At 43.4% G+C, this 23,496-nt stretch overlaps 1 protein-coding gene across 3 annotated transcripts in view; it reads right to left on the reverse strand.

Annotated features, from left to right (window-relative positions):
- unm_sa1614 (un-named sa1614) overlaps positions 1 to 20,752 on the reverse strand; it is a 64,289-nt gene extending 43,537 nt beyond the window's left edge. Inside the window, exons 1-12 of one of the 3 annotated variants that reach the window (XM_061984726.2) lie at positions 20,648 to 20,752; positions 16,083 to 16,155; positions 15,873 to 16,018; positions 10,313 to 10,387; positions 8,921 to 8,970; positions 7,334 to 7,463; positions 7,162 to 7,247; positions 2,322 to 2,397; positions 1,240 to 1,320; positions 1,058 to 1,155; positions 867 to 936; positions 543 to 630 (exon numbers count right to left, since the gene is read on the reverse strand). In XM_061984726.2, the coding sequence (XP_061840710.1) occupies positions 543 to 630; positions 867 to 936; positions 1,058 to 1,155; positions 1,240 to 1,320; positions 2,322 to 2,397; positions 7,162 to 7,247; positions 7,334 to 7,463; positions 8,921 to 8,970; positions 10,313 to 10,387; positions 15,873 to 16,018; positions 16,083 to 16,122 (940 nt within the window). In that variant the 5' untranslated portion in view covers positions 16,123 to 16,155; positions 20,648 to 20,752. Of the gene's footprint in view, positions 1 to 542; positions 631 to 866; positions 937 to 1,057; positions 1,156 to 1,239; positions 1,321 to 2,321; positions 2,398 to 7,161; positions 7,248 to 7,333; positions 7,464 to 8,920; positions 8,971 to 10,312; positions 10,388 to 15,872; positions 16,019 to 16,082; positions 16,156 to 18,569; positions 19,295 to 20,647 lie in introns of those variants that run through there. The other 2 variants (XM_061984725.1, XM_061984727.2) reach the window with 2 other exon arrangements.
- Between the last annotated feature and the right edge of the window lie 2,744 nt (positions 20,753 to 23,496).

Here is a 23,496-nt window from a genome sequence, read left to right on the forward strand (position 1 = left end):
AGTATTGGACATAGATCGGTCACATCTAGTCTTAGACTTAGATCGGTCAGATCTGGTCTTAGAATTAGATCGGTCACATCCATTCTTAGACTTAGATCGGTCACATGTAGTCTTAGACATAGATGGGTCACATCTAGTCTTAGACTGGTCACATCTGGTCTTAGACTTAGATGGGTCACATCTAGTCTTAGACTTAGATGGGTCACATCGAGTCTTAGACTTAGATCGGTCACATTTAGTCTTAGACTTAGATCGGTCACATCTAGTCTTAGACTTAGATCGGTCACATCTAGTCTTAGACTTAGATTGGTCAGATCTAGTCTTAGACTTAGATTGGTCCATCTGGTATTGGACTTAGATTGGTCACATTAAGTCTTAGACTTAGGTTGGTCACATCTGGTCTTAGACTTAGATCGGTCACAACTAGTCTTAGACTTAGATGGTCACATCTAATCTTAGACTTAGCTCTGTCACATCTGGTCGTGTGTGTGTGTGTGTGTGTGTGTGTGTGTGTGTGTGTGTGTGTGTGTGTGTGTTCCTACTAGAGATGAGGTCAAAGCATTTCTTGTCCTCCATGCTAGGTTTGACCTGACAGGTGAGCAGGTTGAGTCTGGTGGGAGGTTTGTTTGGCTTGAGGAGGAGAAGAATTATTAAATCAAAGCTTAATTTCAAATCACATGTCAACTAAATACTGCACTGCAACAGTAGTAGCACACACACACCCACACCCACACCCACACCCACACACACACCCACACACACACACACACACACACACACACACACACACACACACACACACACACACACACACACACACACACACACACACACACACACACACACACACACACACACACACTCACCGTAGCGTGTGCGATGGTCAGGTAACAGTTTTCAACTGAACATTTCCTCTTCTGCCACATTTTCCTCAAGCTGCAACACACACACACACACACGTTGTGTACTTTCCCTCCCCATAAAGCTGTTCTATGATGATGATATGACCTTCCATTTCGTAGGTGTGTGTGTGTGTGTGTGTGTGTGTGTGTGTTACCCATCACTCTTCTTGTACAGGAAGCCACTCTTCTCTGTTCCATCCTGTTTATCTCCGAGCAGCTGATGCATGTTGTACACCTGCTTAGCTACACAATCCTGCTCACACACAACATCATGTGTGTTACCTTGGAGGAGTTTTTAGTGTGTGTTTGTGTGTGTGTGTGTGTGTGTGTGTTTGACCTGATCAGTGTTTACAACAGGCCTCAGTTGATCTCTGAGTGACACCAGTTGACGTTTTTCCTCGTCCTGACGCTGCTTCACCTACACACTCACACAAGCACACGCACACGCACATTAATAAATAAAATAATTAAAAAAAATTAAATGCTGCCAAACTAGTTGTTTAAGATAAAAAATGAATGATAAATAAATAATATATGAATAAATAAAATATATATATTTTTAAATACTGCCAAACTAGTTTTTAAGATAAAAAATGAATGATGAATAAATAATGCATGAATAGATCAAATTATACACTTTTTTTTAACACTGCCAAGCTATTTTGTAAGATCAAAAATGCATGATAAATAAATAATAAATGAATAAATCAAATAAATAGTTTTTTTTAAATACTGCCAAACTAGTTTTTTAAGATAAAAAATTAATGATGAATAAATAATACATAAATAAATAATATATATATACATATATATATTTTTGAAATACTGCCAAAACAAATAAATGATAATACATTAAACAAATACAATTATAATTAATACTGCCAAACTATTTTTTATAATAAAAATAGAATAATAATAATAATAATAATAAAGACACAAGCGGTTGAAAATGGATGGATGGATGGATGGATGTAAAAAAAAGTATTGTAGAATTTTGAGGACAAAAATGAATGAATAACAAAGTGAAGAAAGTGAAGCGCTGTGAATACTTTCTGGATGTATGTCTTTATCTACAGACTTCTTATGTTTGTTGGAGATAGTCTTTACTGCCACAAGTGGTGTAAAAGTGTATTACACCTGAGTGGTGCAGCCCAAATGTACCTCAGCTCGCTGGGTTAAGAAACTCTGATAGTCATTACTGCCACAAGAGGTGTAAAAGTGTATTACACCTGAGTGGTGCTGCACACATGGACCTCAGCTCGCTTAAGAAACTCTGACTCAGATGACTTAGGAAGTTCTCTATGATCTTGGAAAAGTCCAGCTAATGTGTGTTCAACCTTGTCTCTTGTAAGTGACATCAACATTTACCAAACATTTGACCTCTGTTAGGTACCAAGGTTATTGTGGGTGTGGTCCTACCGAGGTCAGCACGCCATTCAGCTCGTCCATGTACTGCTTCAGCCTGTGAGTGGTGGAAACACACTCCTGCAGGAAACTGTAAACACACACACACACACACACACACACACACACACACACACACACACACAATGTCACACAGTGTGTGTGTTTGTGTGCATGTGTGTGTGTGTGTGTGTGTGTGTGTATGTATGTGTGTGTGTATACTGCTTCAGCCTGTGAGTGGTGGAAACACACACTCCTGTGAGTGTTTGCGGCTTACCTCCCAGGGTGTAGTGATGTGTCTAGTGCAGCATGCTAGAGAGACCTTGCATGCAGGGATGCATGTGACCCTCCTCCCTTAGTTCCCGCCACTGACCAACCCAGTTTGGGCAAAGGAAGCCGAGCGTGGAAGTCTTCCGAGGTCAATACATAGCCTCTCCTTCACTAAGATCCCTTCCTTGCCTCTTCGTGGCAGCACAGGGTAACTGAGGTCCTGCAACCTCAGGCTAAAAGGTAGAAGATTGTCGGGCAGCAGTGGGCCCTACCAACACACCACTGCCCCATTGCCGAGTGGGTAAGACCGGGAGGGGACTCTGGCTAGGGGAGAAAACCCTGAAATCAAATCTGCACTTGGGGACAGGCGCAGTCCAAAAGACCGGAACACCGGCAGTCCCCTGCAACTCCAGCAGGTCAAATTTCGTCATGGGTCTCTCATGCCACTGGAAGTCCGCCTGGTGGAGTGAAGATGGTGGGAGTGAGGATTGCACACCCACACCCTCACCCTAATCCTTACCTCTGTGCAAGCCTCTTGCTCACCTCCTCACCCCCCCAACTCTCCTCAAGAAGCTCTGTGGTGACATGAAATGGCGGCAGACACAGGCCAAGGATGTGGCTGGGAGTGTCGAGTCAAACCATGCACACAGGCGGCAATGGAGTGATGGTCATTGTGACTGCGGGATGAAGCAGCGTGTCACCTTGGTAGCTTCCATGGTGGCAGAGCAGCCCTACACTGCTCTCCCCTGAAAGGGGATGGACCTGGAAAAGGTGGTTAAAAAATGGTCTGCTTCTCCTACTACGGACGGTAAGCTGCAACTGTCGGAGCATCCCCCTCGCGGTCGAAAATACAAGAAAAAATATAGCAACCTATGCATCGCTTCGTGGAATGTCCGCACACTATTGGACTTGGCCGAAACAACTGAGAGGCCCAACCGTAGGACAGCACTTGTGGCCCTGGAGAACGCAAAGTACAACATAGATATTGCAGCACTCAGCGAAACCAGACTACATGGGGAGGACTCCCTGACAGAGGTTGGTGCAGGCTACACCTTCTTCTGGAAAGGGGTCCTTTAAGGTACATCCATGGAGTTGGCTTTGCGGTGAAGTCCCAACTGCTGCAGCGCATCCCAGAATCTCCCATTGGCATCAATGAAAGACTGATGACATGGTGGATTCCCCTCACAAAGGGACGCTTCGCCACCCTCATTAGTGCTTATGCACCAACTCTGGATGCCAAACACACCATCAAAGAGGCTTTCTATGACTCCATCATAAAGAAAACTCCAGCAACAGATGAAGTCATTCTCCTGGGAGATTGCAATGCAAGAGTGGACACAGAACACCTGGTTTGGAAGGCAGTTATTGGTCAACACGGAGTGGGGAAATTCAACAGCAACGGGCTCCGGCTACTCTCCCTCTGTGCAGAACACCAGTTGGTCATCACCAACACCACCTTCCAGGTGAAAAACCGGCTCAAAACAACCTGGCAACACCGCCGCTCAAAGCACTGGCACCTCCTGGACTACGTAATTGTCCGGCAAAGCGACAAACGGGATGTTTTTTCCACCAGAGTCATGCGTGGAGCATAGTGCTGGACTGATCACCTCACGGTCAGGACCAAACTCCTCAGAACCCTGAGGACCCATCGTCCAAGGACAGCCCCAAACCGGAAACTGAACTGCCCAGCACTAAACAACTCCACCACCATAGGCAACCTCCGGCGACATCTTGCAAGCAACCTTGATCAGATCCCTGAGGAATCCACTGACTGGCCAGCTCTGCGCGATGCAATCCATAGCGCAGCCTCAGTGGCGGTCGGCCCCCCAAGTAAACGCCACCAGGACTGGTTTGATTGCAACTCTGCCAAAATACAGCTACTCCTACACTCCAAACACCCAGCACATAAAGCCCTCCTGTCCTGCATCTCCCTCCCTGAAAGCCACCATTGCTGCCGCAAGATTCGCTACTCAGCGCGGCCTCCGGAGCATGGGTAAACGAGATCCAGAACCTTGCAGACTGCAACAACATCCAGGGCTTTTATGATGCCATCCATCCATCCATCTTCTTCCGCTTATCTGAGGTCGGCTCGCGGGGGCAGCAGCCTAAGCAGGGAAACCCTGACTTTCCTCTCCCCAGCCACTTCGTCCAGCTTTTCCCGGGGGATCCCGAGGCGTTCCCAGGCCAGCCGGGAGACATAGTCTTCCCAACATGTCCTGGGTCTTCCCCGTGGCCTCCTACCGGTTGGACGTGCCCTAAACACCTCCCTAGGGAGGTGTTCGGGTGGCATCCTGACCGGATGCCCGAACCACCTGATCTGGCTCTTTTCGATGTGGAGGAGCAGCGGCTTTACTCTGAGTTCCTACCGGATGACAGAGCTTCTCACTCTATCGCTAAGGGAGAGCCCCACCACACGGCAGAAGAAACTCATTTCGGCCCCTTGTACCCGTGATCTTGTCCTTTCGGTCATGACCCAAAGCTCATGACCATAGGTGAGGATGGGAACGTAGATCGACCGGTAAATTGAGAGCTTTGCCTTCCGGCTCAGCTCCTTCTTCACCACAACGGATCGATACAGCGTCCGCATTACTGAAGACGCCGCACCGATCCGCCTGTCGATCTCACAATCCACTCGTCCCTCACTCGTGAACAAGACTCCTAGGTACTTGAACTCCTCCACTTGGGGTAGCGTCTCCTCCCCAACCTGGAGATGGCACTCCACCCTTTTCTGGGCGAGAATCATGGACTCGGACTTGGACGTGCTGATTCTCATCCCGGTCGCTTCACACTCGGCTGCGAACCGATCCAGTGAGAGCTGAAGATCCTGGCCAGATGAAGCCATCAGGACCACATCATCTGCAAAGAGCAGAGACCTAATCCTGCAGCCACCAAACCGGATCCCCTCAATGCCTTGACTGCGCCTAGAAATTCTGTCCATAAAAGTTATGAACCGAATCGGTGACAAAGGGCAGCCTTGGCGGAGTCCAACCCTCACTGGAAACGTGTCCGACTTACTGCCGGCAATGCGGACCAAGCTCTGACACTGATCGTACAGGGAGCGAACCGCCACAATCAGACAGTCCGATATCCCATACTCTCTGAGCACTCCCCACAGGACTTCCCGAGAGACACGGTCGAATGCCTTCTCCAAGTCCACAAAACACATGTAGACTGGTTGGGCAAACTCCCATGCACCCTCAAGGACCCTGCCGAGAGTATAGAGCTGGTCCACAGTTCCACGACCAGGATGAAAACTACACTGTTCTTCCTGAATCCGAGGTTCGACTATGCGGCTTAGCCTCCTCTCCAGTACACCTTAATAAACCTTACCGGGAAGGCTGAGGAGTATGATCCCACGATAGTTGGATCCACCATCGACATGGTTTTTGTCTTAACGCAGTTACTGGAAAAGAGCAGAGAGCAAAATACCTATATATAGCCTTCATTGACCTCAGCAAAGCGTTTGACACCATAAACTGTGAGATGCTCTGGAAACAACTGTCCAAACTTGGGGTACCACACAAGTTTCTCTCGAGCCTGAAGCAACTGCATGATGGGATGCAAGCCAGAGTCCTCACTGGAGAACTCCAGTCAGAGTTCTTCAAGGTAAATGTTGGGGTGAAGCAAGGCTGTGTACTGGCACCAGTACTGTTCAATCTCTTCCTTTCTGCCATCACCTACCTCTTCCATTGTGGCTTGGATCACAAAGACCGTGTTCACCTTGAATAACGCCTTGAAGGGAGTCTTTTTAACAATCGCCGTCTCCAAGCCCACACCAAGACGAAGGTCTGCCAAATCTGCGAGCTACAATACGCGCATGATTGTGCAGTGTTAACGCACAACCCTCAGTCCATGCAGCATGCCCTTTGGTCTCCAGGTCAACATTCAAAAAACTGAAGTCATGTCCCAACTCATTACCCAACCTTCTTCACCCCACAGCTTCCATATATACTCAAAACTGTTGATCACTTCACTTACCTTGGCTCCACACTGTCCTCCCACTGCCCTTCAAAAGATCCTTGGTTTATGCTAGGAAGACAGAGTCCCCTACAGTGAGATCCGGGAGAGCACCAAACCAGCTGTATGGAAGCAGCCGTGGCCAAAAGACACCTCCGGTGGCTAGGACACACCATACGCCTTCCTGATCACCGCCTGCCCCGCCAAGTCCTCTACGGCCAACTATACGAAGCGAAGCGTGCTGCTGGTGGACCAAAGAAGCGCTACAAGGACTACACCAAGGACCCTCTGAAGCGCACTTCCATCAACCCCATGCAGCTTGAAACCCTGGCATGTGACCACTTAACTTGGCGGGCCACTTGTGCCAGAGTAACATCCCAAATAAACCACAGCAACCAGCAAAGAAGGTTTGAGAGACATGCCCAGCGACACCAGAGGACAGCCGGCACGCCCCCAACGTCGGGGCTTCCCTGCCCCATCTGCGGACGGAAGTGCGGCTCACGCATCGGCCTCCACAGCCACATCAAGTGGCATCAGCGGCAACATCGCTGAAACCCCCTTCCCCTCTATGGAGCAAGCATCACCATCGTACACCATTGGCAGATAAGAAGTGTGTGTGCAGCCTTACTTGTTGTGACTGTGGAAATGTTTGATGAGGTTCTGCAGAAGGTCCACTCCTCTCTTGGTCTTGATCTCGTTTACTTTGATCAGATACTGAAGCACACACACACACACAACCCAAAGAGACCTCCAGCAAGGCTTTTGCAGATACAAGAAATAATAATAATAAAACAACTGACCTCACACATGTTCAGTTGAAAGCAGCGTCTCTCTTTCTCCAGATCCTCAGCGATCTCACCGCCGCTCACCTCGCTCCTCACCATGCCGTACTGACGAGCCAGCTCACGCTTCTCCTTCTCCACCTGCTTGCTGCACACACACGCACACACGCACACACGCACACACACACACACACAACACAATTGTGGTATTTACAACACATTTTCTGTTTCAAATGTTCTTCTTTAAAGCGTTAGAAGTGGAACACAACAACATCTACTTCCTGTTTAGTCGGGCCTGATGACATGCGTGTTTGTGTTTTGTATTGGTTGCAGAGGAGTTGAGGGTAAACCAACACTGCCACCGAGTGGTGTGGAGCTGCACAACATTGCCACCGAGTGGTGTGCAGTTGCACAACATTGCCATCGAGTGGTGTGGAGCTGCACAACATTGCCACCGAGTGGTGTGGAGCTGCACAACACTGATTATTATTTATAAGATGTAAGCTGATGATGTATTTATTGATTATTATTTATAAGATGTCAGGTGATGTATTTATTGATTATTATTTATAAGATGTCAGGTGATGATGTATGTATTGCTTGTTATTTATAAGATGTCAGGTGATGTGTTTATTGATTATTATTTATAAGATGTCAGGTGATGATGTACAGTATTTATTATTCATTATTTATAAGATGTCAGGTGAAATATTTATTGATTATTATTTATAAGATGTCAGGTGATGTATTTATTGATTATTATTTATAAGATGTCAGGTGATGATGTACAGTATTTATTATTTATAAGATGTCAGGTGAAATATTTATTGATTATTATTTATAAGATGTCAGGTGATGTATTTATTGATTATTATTTATAAGATGTCAGGTGATGATGTACAGTATTTATTATTTATAAGATGTCAGGTGATGTATTGATTACTATTTATAAGATGTCAGGTGATGATGTATTTAATAATTATTATTTATAAGATGTCAGCTGATGATGTATTTATTGATTATTATTTATAAGATGTCAGCTGATGATGTATTTATTGATTATTATTTATAAGATGTCAGGTGATGTATTTATTGATTATTATTTATAATATGTCAGCTGATTATGTATTTATTGATTATTATTTATAATATGTCAAGTGATGATGTATTTATTGATTATTATTTATAAGATGTCAGGTGATGATGTATTTATTGATTATTATTTATAAGATGTCAGGTGATGCATTTCTTGATTATTGTTTATAAGATGTCAGGTGATGATGTATTTATTGATTATTATTTATAAGGTGTCAATTGATGATGTATTTATTGATTATTATTTATAAGAAGCAGGTTAGTTAAGTGATGGGGCAGGATTATATTTTGCTTTTTCCTGCTCCTTTTCACACCACGTTTCCTGGTTTCTTTTTCACTTCTCTTAACATTGTTACAACTTTTGTGCAGATGAAGATGTTGCATTGGAGATTGTTGAAGTGTGTGTTTAGGTCAGAGTTCATTGCAGACATTTTGACACACTCAGATTTGAGCTTGAAGAGGTTTCAGGGCCAGTGTGTTGATAGGGTACAAATAAACTTCCACACTTACAATCTGCTGTCGTAGTCTCGCCAGGCTCTGTCGAAAGGCTTCTTCAGGTCCTATAAGAGACATCCCATGAAAGAGAAAAGAGGCTTTAAGAAAGTGGAAGTTACAGAAATACTCTCTCTCAATTACTTGTGACATACATTGCAGTACGTTTGTGTACTTCCTGTGCACATTTGGACAGTGTGATGTTGTCCCACAATACACAACATCACATGACTCCTTCAAAGTCATGTAACGCTGTCCCAAAATACACAACATCACATCACTCCTTCAAAGAGACGGAGCTTGGGAGTGTCTCTGACGCCAAGACGACCACCAGTGAGGGTGTTAAGTGTCCAGCCCTGCACATCCTCAGTGTTTGTATGTGCAGCAAGCCAGTGCACAGCATTCTGCACTCACGCACTACATTCTGCACTCAAACACTGCATACTGCACTCTCGCATTGCATTCTGCACTCACACACTGCATTCTGCACTCTCGCACTGCATTCTGCACTTTTGCACTGCATTCTGAACTCATGCACTGCATTCTGAACTCATGCACTGCATTCTGCACTCACGCACAATCATGCACTCAATTCTGCAGTAACGCACTGCATTCTGCACTCACGCACTACATTCTGCACTCAAGCACTGCATTCTGCACTCTCGCATTGCATTCTGCACTCACGCAATGCATTATGGACTCACACACTGTATTCTGCACTCAAGCACTGTATTCTGTACTCACGCACACTCATGCACTCAATTCTGCAGTAACGCACTGCATTCTGCACTCACGCACTACATTCTGCACTCTTGCACTGCATTCTGCACTCTTGCACTGCATTCTGAACTCATGCACAGCATTTTGCACTCAAGCACTGTATTCTGCACTCAAGCACTGTATTCTGCACTCACGCACACTCATGCACTCAAATCTGCAGTAACGCACTGCATTCTGCACTCACTCACTACATTCTGCACTGAAGCACTGCATTCTGCACTCACGCACTCCATTCTGCACTAACACACTGCATTTTGCACTCACTCACTGCATTCTGCTACCACGCACTGCATTCTGCACTCATTTACTGCATTCTGCACTCCATTATGCACTCATGCACTGCATTCTGCAATCATGCACTGCATTCTGCAATCATGCACTGCATTCCGCATTCATGCACTGCATTCTGCACTAACACACTGTATTCTGCAGTCAAGCACTGCATTATAAATAAAATAAAAATAAAAATAAAAATAAAAATAAAAATAAAAATAAAAATAAAATATCAATTTGGAATAAAAAAATAAAAAAATCTGCACACACGCACAGCATGCTGCACTCACGCACTGCATTCTTCACTGGTGTGCTGCACTCTCACACTGGCGCACTGGAGACAAGAGTGTTGCTCACCCCCTTGACCTCCCGCAGGTCACCTTTGACCAGAGAGTCCAGGAAGAAGTTGATGTTGTGCAGCATGCTCTTCAACTGTAATGACAAATAATTTCATCAGCATTTCAATACCCTTAGAATTATTGCAAGGACTTTTTCATGTCATTTGAGAGCAAACATAATGACTTTTGTGTTTATTGTGAAAGACTCATGTTGCTCTTATTGACAGTGGAACACCTGTAGAGCTGTCCGACATGTGTGAAAGAAACCCTGACCCTAACCCAGGGAACAAGGGACCACCGGCCCCACGCAGCCAGGTTGGCCAGCGACAGGCCGTAGACAGCAGAGGACAAGGCACGGGAAAAGCAGGAGACAACCAGTCCCTTAGCCAGCGAGAGACCATGCCCCATGCAGACAGAAAGTAGGTAAATATACTGTAAATGTATCATTATGTACATATGTATGTACGTACATACACTGTTCATGTATAATTATGTACATATGTATGTACGTACACTGTAATGTATGATATTAAACATATGTATGTACGTATACTGTAAATGTATGATTATGTACATACTGTATGTATGTACGTACACCGTAAATGTATATTTATGTACATATGTATGTACGTATACCGTAAATGCATAATAATGTACATATGTATGTACGTATACTGTAAATGTATAATTATGTACATATGTATGTATGTATACATGGGGCGGTATAGCTCGGTTGGTAGAGCAGCCGTGCCTGCAACTTGAGGGTTCCAGGTTCGATCCCCGCTTCCGCCATCCTAGTCACTGCCGTTGTGTCCTTGGGCAAGACACTTTACCCACCTGCTCCCAGTGCCACCCACACTGGTTTAAATGTAACTTAGATATTGGGTATCACTATGTAAAAGCGCTTTGAGTCACTAGAGAAAAGCGCTATATAAATATAATTCACTTCACTTATACTTTAAATGTATAGTTATGTACATATGTATATACGTATACTGTAAATGTATAATTATGTACATATGTATACTGTAATGTATAATTATGTACATATGTATGTACGTATACAATAAATGTATAATTATGTACATATGTACAGTATGTATACTGTAAATGTATATTTATGACCATTATATGTATGTACGTATACCGTAAATGTATAATAATGTACATATGTATGTACGTATACCGTAAATGTATAATAATGTACATATGTATGTACATATACTGTAAATGTATAATTATGTACATATGTACTGTATGTATACTGTAAATGTATAATTATGTACATACAGTATGTATGTACGTATCAGCCAGCTGCTATTTATACCTGCCCTGCCCTCCAGTCACTGCTGGATTATTGTCATTCCTACTTGTCGATGTCAGTGTAGCTGGAAGCGGTAGCGGTAAGCTATATATTGTAGATATTTGTAGCTTGCTGTCTTTTTGTTCCTCGTCTTCCAGTTCCTGTTTTCCTGGCATCCCGTTTCCTGTTCCTAGTTCCTGGTTTGTGTTTTTTCCTTTATTTTATGAACATTAAATCATGTTTTCCTGGACAAAGCCTGCCATCTCTGCATCTTGGGGTTCGTCACCAACACAATGTGACAGAATAATCCAGCCTAACACGAACCTCGCAGAGATTTCCATGGTGGAGAGGCTTGACGGGATTGTAGCGCTAATGGCTATATTGAAGAGGAGTTCGGCCGCATTTCAAGTCCTCTACCACCCCTCCCTTTCGTCTGTGGGCCTGTCTGGGGACGTCTGGGATCCGTCCCTTGAGGGGGAGGGGCTATGAGTGGCTGTGCAGCTGGGGAGGCACAGCTACTCCTCACCCCAGTGGGTCTGCAACAGACGCCACCATGCAGTCCGGTGGGCCAGCAGACGCCACCATGCACTTCCGTGGGCCAGCAGACGCCACCATGCACTTCCGTGGGCCAGCAGACGCCACCATGCACTTCCGTGGGCCAGCAGACGCCACCATGCACTCCGGTGGGCCAGCAGACGGCACCATGCACTCTGGTGGGCCAGCAGACGCCACCACGCACTACGGTGGGTCAGCAGACGCCACTATGAACTCCGGTGGGCCAGCAACAGACGGCGCCATCATCTCCGGTGGGTCTGCAACAGACGGCGCCATCATCTCCGGTGGGTCTGCAACAGACGGCGCCATCATCTCCGGTGGGTCTGCAACAGACGGCGCCATCATCTCCGGTGGGTCTGCAACAGACGGCGCCATCATCCTCTCCGGTGGGTCTGCAACAAACGGCGCCACCATCGTCTCCGGTGGGCCAGCAGAGGGCGCCACCATCGTCTCCGGTGGGCCAGCAGAGGGCGCCACCATCGTCTCCGGTGGGGCCAACAGAGGGCGCCACCATCGTCTCTGGTGGGTCCTCCCACGCCAGCGGACGAGCCGCCTAGCCAATTGTGGCGGCGTTCAACTCGTCGTTGCCACCTAACTCTTCCCCACTGGTTGCGGGGACACATGGCCTGGTGGCCCACCTCCTTGTCCTCCCTCCACCCTCCCGTGACTTTGGACTGTTTTTTTTGGGGGGGGGGGGATTTTCTAAAACGTCTGGTATCTGTTATGGGAAGGGGGGCTACTGTCAGGCTTGTCCCTGACAGTTTGGTTAAGTTTTAGTTTTTCCTCTGTGTTTGTTTTATTTCCTGTCAGAACTCTTTTTTTGGTTCAGTTTCCTCTTTGTCTCTCTGAGTGCTGTCCCCTCAGCTGTGGCTGATTGGCACCTGGCCACACCTGGTGTCAATCAGCCAGCTGCTATTTATACCTGCCCTGCCCTCCAGTCACTGCTGGATTATTGTCATTCCTACTTGTCGATGTCAGTATAGCTGTAAGCGGTAGCGGTAAGCTATATATTGTAGATGTTTGTAGCTTGCTATCTTTTTGTTCCTCGTCTTTCAGTTCCTGTTTTCCTGGCATCCTGTTTCCTGTTCCTAGTTCCTGGTTTGTGTTTTTTCCTTTATTTTATGAACATTAAATCATGTTTTCCTGGACAAAGCCTACCATCTCTGCATCTTGGGGTTCGTCACCAACACAATGTGACAGTATCAGTCCATCTTAGATGAGCTCAGGCCCAGCGAAGCCGACGGCGTTTCTGGGTGTTGTTGATAAACGGTTTTCGCCTTGCATAGGAGAGTTTTAACTTGCACTTACAGATGTAGCGACCAACTGTAGTTACTGACAGTGGGTTTCTGAAGTGTTCCTGAGCCCATGTGGTGATATCCTTTACACACTGATGCCGCTTGTTGATGCAGTACAGCCTGAGGGATCAAAGGTCACGGGCTTAGCTGCTTACGTGCAGTGATTTCTCCAGATTCTCTGAACTCTTTGATGATATTACGGACCATAGATGGTGAAATCCCTAAATTCCTTGCAATAGCTGGTTTGAGAAAGGTTTTTCTTAAACTGTTCAACAATTTGCTCACGCATTTGTTGACAAAGTGGTGACCCTCGCCCCATCCTCGTTTGTGAATGACTGAGCATTTCATGGAATCTACTTTTATACCCAATCATGTCACCCACCTGTTCCCAATTTGCCTGTTCACCTGTGAGATGTTCCAAATAAGTGTTTGATGAGCATTCCTCAACTTCATCAGTATTTATTGCCACCTTTCCCAACTTCTTTGTCACGTGTTGCTGGCATCAAATTCTAAAGTTAATGATTATTTGCAAAAAAAAAAAAGTTTATCAGTTTGAACATCAAATATGTTGTCTTTGTAGCATATTCAACTGAATATGGGTTGAAAATGATTTGCAAATCATTGTATTCCGTTTATATTTACATCTAACACAATTTCCCAACTCATATGGAAACCAGGTTTGTACAACTGTATGTATATTGTAAATGTATAATTATGTATATATGTATGTACGTATACTGTAAATGTGCAATTATGTACATATGTATGTACATATACTGTAAATGTATAATTATGTACAAATACTGTAAATGTATAATTATATACATATGTATGTACTTATACCGTAAATGTATAGTAATGTACATATGTATGTATGTACTGTAAATGTAGAATTATGTACATATGTACCTATACTGTAAATATGTAATTATGTACATGTGTATGTACGTATTCTCTAAATGCATAATTATGTACAAATGTATGTACGTATACTGTAAATGTATAGTAATGTACATATGTATGTACTCCATCCATCCATCCATCCATTTTCCACCGCTTATTTCCTTCGGGGTTGTGGGGGGCGCTGGAGCCTATCTCAGCTACAATCAGTATGTATGTACTGTAAATGTATAATTATGTACATATGTATGTACCTATACTGTAAATGTGTAATTATGTACATGTGCATGTATGTATACTGTAAATGTATAATTATGTACTTATGTATGTAGGTGTACTGTAAATGTATAATTATGTACATATGTATGTACGTGTCCCGCACATGTATAATTATGTACCTATGTATGTATGTATGTATGTATGTATACCGTAAATGTATAATTATGTACATCATTTTTATCTTGGTATTTTAAATTCTGAGAGAAAAATGTACTACTGTACATGAAGTTGTCAGCACAAAGTGTGACCCCAAGATGCAGAGACAGTAGGCAACTTGCAGGAAAAACTGTAATGTAATAGTGTTTTGTCAGTGTGCAAATATTACTATGTTCCTTGCCTTTTTTGTATCTACTGCCCTTTAAGTAAAGAATGTCATTCTATGACCTGCACACCACTTTCTGTCTCTGCATCCTGGGGTCACACCTTGTGCTGACAACTGTATGTACAGTAGTACATTTTTCCGTCAGAATTGAAAATACCCACATAAAAAATACATTCAGTACTTTATTTTCTTTCCAGTCTTTTGAAGGCCACATAAAATAATGTGGTGGGCCAGACCCACCCCCCACCCCCAACCTTGAATTTGACACCTGTTTTCTATGGCAATTTTCCACTATAGAGGGCCTGGGACCCACTCAAATATTAACACTGAATTAATCATCTTACTCTTGACTTGAATCATATTGAATAATTATATCTAACCTACTTAAATCTGACAACCTTGTTAAATGATATGAAAACAACACAAATATTATTATTTATTGAACATAAACTTAGGCTTAGGTCAGGCTGATTAAAAAAATAAGTACTAATCAAATATAGTGCATAAGAAGGAACTACTACTGACCTAAAAATGACGTACAGTAATGTGGTGCTAAAATGAATCACCTACATTAATAATTAATATGTCGCTTCACTAAACTGTCAGTAAAATAAAAGTGAAAATCACCACCTTAATCGTAATTTTTGTGCTTGAGAAACGTTTTTATTTCCAGACTTCTTCTGTTTGTTTGATATTGTCATCACTGCCACAAGTGGTGGAAAAGTGTATTACAGAGTACCCACACGGACCACAGCTGAGGAACAAATATTTTTGGGGGGCATATTAGGGGGCGCTGGGGGCCCAACAAAGGGTCCTGGCCCTATGGTTAGAAACAGCGGTGTATGGTGAGCGTGGTAGCAAGCGTGGATGCAGGAGACTTTTCATGACCCGCGTTCAGACCTGTGCCAGGTTCCAGAGGACTCACCAGGTTCTTCAGAGGCGAGACCAGCTCCTTGGAGAAGTCGGCCAGGCGGCAGAAGGCGGAGCCAACCTCGGACTCGCCGTTTGAGTGACAGTTGATTGACAGCTTCTCCATGGACAGGATGTACTGCTCCAGGTGGGACACGTGTTCTGATGGACACACACGTCATTAAAGTGTGTGTGCGTGTGTGTGTGTGTGTGTGTGTGTGTGTACCTTGTCCTGATGTGTATTTGGCTTTAGCTGCTTTTTTCATCTTCTGCAACAAAAAGCGGTCGCTGTCCAGGGCCTGAAAATGCACACACACACACACACACACACACACGCACACACACACGTCTGTGGTTCACCTGCTGACTCAACACCCTCCCAGAGACCCCGCTTTGTTGTCTGCATGTTTAGTATAGTGACAGTCCATGTGGAAAGTATTCCCAGCGCTTCACTTGTTCCACATGTTATGTGACAGCCTTGTTCCAAAATGGATTACATTCATTTTTCAACTGAATTGACCACAGGTGGACTCCAATGAAGCTGTAGGAACATCTCAAGGAGGTTCAGTTGGAACAGGACGCACCTGACCTCACTTTTCAGCTTCATGGCAAAGGCTGTCAAATTTTTATGTACATACAATTATGTGGCAGGCCATATACAAAACAAGTGAAGTTGTCACATTGTGTAAATGGTAAATAAAAACAGAATACAATGATTTGCAAATCCTTTTCAACTTATATTCAATTGAATAGACTGCAAAGACAAGATATTTAACCCTGTAAGACCCCTTGTTGTAAAATTACAACATTACCTTTAACCATCCTAAAAAACAATCTGTTATTTTATAAAGTTGTCGCTTTTTGATGCAGTACCGCCTGAGGGATCAAAGGTCATGGGCATTCAATGTTACGTGCAGTGATTTCTCCAGATTCTATTACGGACCGTAGACGGTGAAATCCCTAAATTCCTTGCAATAGCTGGTTGAGAAATGTTGTTCTTAAACTGTTGGACAATTTGCTCACACATTTGTTGACAAAGTGGTGACCCTCGCCCCATCCTTGTTTGTGAATGACTGAGCATTTTATGGAAGCTGCTTTTATACCCAATCATGGCACCCACCTGTGGGATGTTCCAAATAAGTGTTTGATGAGCATTCCTCAACTTTCTCAGTCTTTTTTTTGCAACTTGTGCCATCTTTTTTTAAACATGTTGCAGGCATCAAATTCCAAAGGAGCTAGAATTTGCAAAAAATAACAAAGTTTTCCAGTGTGAACATTAAATACCTTGTCTTTGCAGTCTATTCAATTGAATATAAGTTGAAAAGGATTTGCAAATCATTGTATTCTGTTTTTATTTACCATTTACACAATGTGACAACTTCACTGCTTTTGGGGTTTGTAAAATGAAGTGGCAGGCCATATAAAATGATGTGGCAAACCATATAAAACTATGTGGCGAACCATATAAAATGATGTGGGGGGGCCATGTAAAATTATGTGGCAGGCCATGTAAAATTATGTGGCAAACCATATAAAAATCTGTGGGGGGCCATATAAAATGATGTGGCGGGCCATTTAAAATGATTCGGCGAACCACAGAAAATGATGTGGCAGGCCATATAAAATGATGTGGCGGACCATATAAAATTATGTGGGGGGCCATATAAAATGATGTGGCGGGCCATATAAAATGATGTGGCGGGCCATATAAAATGATGTGGTGGACCATATAAAAAGAAGTGGCAGGCCATGTAAAATGAAGTAGCAGGCCATGTAAAATGATGTGGCGAGCCATTTAAAATGATATGGCGAACCATATAAAGTGATGTGGCGGACTATACAAAATGACGTGGCGGGCCATATAAAATGATGTGGCAGGCCATATAAAAAGGAAGTGGCAGGCCATATAAAATGATGTGACAGGCCATATATATTGATGTGGCGGGCCATTTAAAATGATATGGCGAACCATATAAAGTGATGTGGCGGACCATACAAAATGATGTGGCGGACCATACAAAATGATGTAGTGGGCAATGTAAAATGATGTGGCGGGCCATATAAAATGATGTGGTGGACCATATAAAATGATGTGGCAGACCATATAAAATGATTTAGTGGGCCATGTAAAATGATGTGGTGGGCTATGTAAAATGACTTGGTGGGTCATATAAAATAAAGTAGCGGCCCATATAAAATGATGTGGCGGGCCATATAAAATTATATGGCGAACCATGTAAAATAATGTGGTAGGCCATGTAAAATGATGTGGCGGGCCAAATAACATGAAGTGGCAGGCCATGTAAAATGATGTTGCGGGCCGTATAAAATGATGTGGCGGGCCATATTAAATGATGGGGCAGGCCATATAAAATGAAGTAGCGGGCCATATAAAATGATGTGGCTGGCATTAAAATAAAATGATATGGCGAACCATATAAAATAATGTGGTAGGCCATGTAAAATGACGTTGCGGGCCATGTAAAATGATGCAACAGGAGAACACCTATTATTGGTTCTTCAACCACTTGAGTCCACTTATGTTGGAGCAAAGTTGTGTTCCAGGACATCATGACAGCAGACTATGGACCAGACTGTAGACCAGACTGTAGACCAGACTGTGGACCAGACTGTGGACCAGACTGTGGACCAGACTGTAGACCAGACTGTAGACCAGACTGTGGACCAGACGGGACCTTTCCCTTGCACTGACCTCCTCCAGCAGGGAGACGGTGTTCCTGCATCCGCCCATCTTGGACGTGAACGAGGATGTGGTGGGCGAGCTCCAGTCCTCCAGAACCTCCTCCACGAACTCGGACACGGACACACACTCCGGCATGGCTCCTCCCAGGCAGCCGGACCAGGATCAGAATCGAGACGGAAGCAGGAACAAAGGCCCGGCCGGGAAGTCCCGTCAGACCCGGGGCCGGCACCAGATGGAGGACATGCCGCACTCAGCAGGTGATCTCAAATCGATGCCGATGAACGCGATAATTGTGACGTGGCCAGCTTTTGTCTCGCAACAAAAGACGCCTCAGTCCGCGAGAACGTTTCCAGAAAAAGCCAAGGCAGGATAATTGCGGGGAACTAAGGAGACAATGTTCGGGGGAGAACCGGCCGAGCGCCGCCCAGATGTCGAAGCCGCCGACAAAGAGCGGAGGACCGCGGGCAGGCAAGCCGAGCTCGGCACTCCGGAAGCGGCTTCAGAGGAGCCAAGAGAGCCGGTCAGGTGTGGACTCACCGACGGCAGCATCACGGAGATTCATCTTCTTCATGTCCGATATTTCTATACTTCATAAATGATTGATCAACATCGTCTTCCTGCTTTACTACTACCGCATGCTGCTGCGCGTGCGCAGTGCACAGCAGTGGGGCTGTGTCTCGCTCAGACCACCGAGATCGACACTCTGTGACGTCACCTTCTGTCCATCCCTCTATACTTGAACAAGTCCAGTCATAAATTATTAGCTTTTACCACCTCCATCACAGGTGTCCAACTCAAGGCCCGGGGGCCAAATATGGGCCGCCACATCATTTATGTGGCCCATAAATGCGCGTCGATAAAGTACCTTATCTTTTCTTAAATATGTATCTGCTTTTCCATTTGACAGAAACAATATATGTACAGTGTAAACTGTAATATTATCCAATATTGCAACAAATATTATACATTCTGAACACATTTGTTAAAACAAAATAAACATTTCAAAATCTGCTTGACTTATCCATCAAATTGCACACTGTAAAAATGACAGTAAAATATAAAAAAATGTTTTTACAGCACATTACTGTAAATTGAAAAAACTCTACCACTGTTTTTTTTTACCGTAAAATTCTGGCTGCCAGTTTTTACCTTTTTTACAGTGTCCAGTACCACATTTTTATACGGTCAAGAACTGGCAAATCAGTTGCCAGGATAAAAAAAAAAACTTAGGTACCGTTTTTCCATTTACAGTAATATGTTGAAAACACAGTAAAATTCTGAAAATGCACACACGCACACACACACAGGCATCTAAGCTGCCTGTTTTGTTTTTAGTGGAAAAAAAAAAGTGGTACTGTTTCTCCAGTTATCGTAATGTGTAAAAAATACTGTTTTTAAAAAAACACTGTATATTTTACAGTAACATTCTGGTGAGTTGCTAGTTTTTTACAGTAAAATTGAATTTTCTTTTTACATCCATCCATCCATCCATTTTCTACCGCTTATTCCCTTTGAGGTCGCGGGGGGTGCTGGAGCCTATCTCAGCTACAATCGGGCGGAAGGCGGGGTACACCCTGGATAAGTCGCCACCTCATCGCAGGGCCAACACAGATAGACAGTACAGTGTGTGTAAAATGATTTTATATATACTGTATATATGTATACATATATTTATATATATACATACATATCAGTGACGTGCGGTGAGGTTCATGGCTGGTGAGGCACTGACTTCATCACAGTCAGATTTACAAACATATGAACCCCAAAGAGTATCTTATTCACCATTTGATTGGCAGCAGTTAACGGGTTATGTTTAAAAGCTCATACCAGCATTCTTCCCTGCTTGGCACTCAGCATCAAGGGTTGGAATTGGGGGTTAAATCACCAAAGATTGTTGCCCACTGCTCCCCTCACCTCCCAGGGGGTGATCAAGGGGATGGGTCAAATGCAGAGGACAAATTTCATTACACCTAGTGTGTGTGACAATCATTGGTACTTTAACTTAACTTTAACTTTACACATACAAACTGTAGCACACAAAAAAGCATATTTAATTTAAAAAAAAAACGTTATTATGGTCTTACCTTTACTTATAAATGAAGTCCATGCGCCGCTGTTGTGCTGGATTAATGCACCCCCTGACGGGAGTGTTATATCAACTAAAGCCCTCACTTTGTCACAATTAATTTAGATGTGGAACAGAGGAACCCAAGGATGCAGATGGATTTGTGAGTAAATAGTTCTTTACTTAACAAAAGAAGCGATCACAACAATGATCCAAAAATGGAATATAACAAAAAGCGACGGTGCGAAAAAAGAGAACACAAAATGAGCACCGTGACAAAAAGAACAAAAGCTAATATACAAACTAACTAAACTTTGGGTCGAAGTTGCAAGACGTGCAAACTATCAACGTACATACGAAGCTGGATGGCACTGGAAATAGCCAAGATGGAACGTAGCAAAAATACAAGGAGCATAGAAGTCTTCATACGATCAGAGTCAAGAAGTGGAATAGCCGAGTGCCATCCAGCTGGCCAGGTGCTGCTTAAGTAGTGCTGGTGAGATTAGACACAGCTGGCACTTCTTGCAGCTCCGCCCACAGGAAGACACAGGAACTCTGAGGAAGACAAAAAGTAAGAGCCTGGTCTGCTGCACCAAGGGAAAACTGAGCATACAAACCACAAGGTGGCAGCAGGCGGTGACACACTTAAGCTTTCCACGTGCAAGATTGAATCTATTTAAAAAAGTGTAACCGAGGGTTTATAAATGTCGCCTATACTGTATGAAACTACAAAATAACAAACACGGAGGCTCCAGTTTACACGAGGACCACTTTATTTACCTTCTTTCAAAAACCTCCACCCCACTCTGTGTCATCACTTCCGCTCTTAGCGCCTTCAAAATAAGAGCTCAAGGCATATACTGTATAACAGCGCATAACAGGAACTTAACATCACAAAGAGGAAAGCCCATAAAAATAGGTTACAAAAGTTATTTAATAAGAAGCCAAAAAGTGCAAAAACAATAATGTTCGTGTTGGAGGAGTTGTGAATTAGGTACACCTGCAGTCTGCAGGTGTACCTAATGTTGTGGCCCTGCAGTCATTCACAACTCCTCCAACACGAACATTATTGTTTTTGCACTTTTTGGCTTCTTATGAAATAACTTTTTTAAATAGATTCAATCTTGCACGTGGAAAGTTTAAGTGTGGGCTTTAGTTGATATAACACTCCCATCAGGGGGTGCATTCTACGGCGGGGGTGCAGGAGGCGGGATTACTGGGAGCCTCAGCCAGTGCGTCTTTTGCAGCCGTTTTATGATCGCTCAGCACAAGAAATACGTTACACACATACAGTTGTTGACAAAATACACTGTACATTATATACCTCAGCTAACTAAACTATGGAAATGTATAATATAGTTCATATAGCAATACGGTCTCACTGCACAGCAGGCCAGCAGTTAGCCGAGTCCGCAATCCATGTTGAGGCACAACGCAGTGATAAAATAAAAAATAATCTAAAACTGGTAAAGTTAAATGGAAAATAACTTTATAGTGTAATCACTGGATACATTTAACAATTTAATTTAAAAAAAATAAGTTCACTTTTTTTTTCTTTCCATGATGGCAGGTGAGGCCCCGCCTCACCTGCCATCATGGAAAGAAAAAAAATGTAAAAAGAAAAAAAATCTATTAAATTGTTATATGTATTCAGTGATTATACTATAAAGTTATTTTCCATTTAACTTCACCAGTTTTAGATTATTTTTTATTCAAAATCGCTGAATTTTCACATTTGCCGTTCAAATACTGAGAAGAGACGGTGTGGTGATCAGCAGCCAGTTGAGGCACGTCACTGCGTTGTGCCTCACCATGGATTGCGGACTCGGCTAACTGCTGGCCTGCTGTGCAGTGAGACCGTATTGCTATATGAACTATATTATACATTTCCATAGTTTAGTTAGCTGAGGTATATAATGTACAATGTATTTTGTCAACAACTGTATGTATGTAAAGTATTTCTTGTGCTGAGCAATCATAAAACTGCTGCGAAGATGCACTGGCTGAGGCTTGCGTAATCCCGCCTCCTGGTGCCGGTTAATGCACCCCCCGACGGGAGCGCCACACCAACCAAAGCCCACACCCAAACCCTCCACGTGCAAGACCGAATCCACCCAAAAAAAGTCACTTAACAAGAAGCCAAAAAGTGCAAAAACAACAATGCTCGCGCCGGAGGAGCGTGAACGACTGCAGGGACACAACATTAGGTACACCTGCAGACTGCAGCACGGATTTCATATTTCATTCATTCACAACTCCTCCAACACGAACACCACTGTTCCCGCACTTATAAGTAAAGGTAAGACCATTATAACGTTTTTTTTAATTAAATGTGATTTTTTGTGTGCTACAGTTTGTATGTGTAAAGTTAAAGTTAAGTTAAAGTACCAAAAAGTACCAGGTTGCATGAAGAAAATAATGACGCCAGGCCGACTGACTGGCAAAGGCAAACTTAAATAATGCCTCTGATTAGTGCTCGGGAAGCAGGTGAGCGGGCGAGCACTAATCAGAGACAGGTGAACACAATGAGTAACCATGGCAACCAAAACAAACTCAGAGGTGCACAAACAAGAACTAAAGAAGTCCAAAACAGAAAACACAAAAACATGATCTGGACCACGGATCATGACATAAATATATATATATATATATATATATATATATATATATATATATATATATATATATATATGTGTGTGTGTGTGTGTGTGTGTATATGTATATATGTATCCTAATATATATATATGTATCCTAGTATAGAATAGAATAGAAAGTACTTTATTGATCCCTGGGGGAAATGCATATATGCATTTATATATTTATATACTGTATATATATATATATATATATATATATATATATATATAT

This window comes from Nerophis lumbriciformis, linkage group LG23 (genome assembly GCF_033978685.3).
Source record: "Nerophis lumbriciformis linkage group LG23, RoL_Nlum_v2.1, whole genome shotgun sequence".
NCBI lineage: Eukaryota > Metazoa > Chordata > Actinopteri > Syngnathiformes > Syngnathidae > Nerophis > Nerophis lumbriciformis.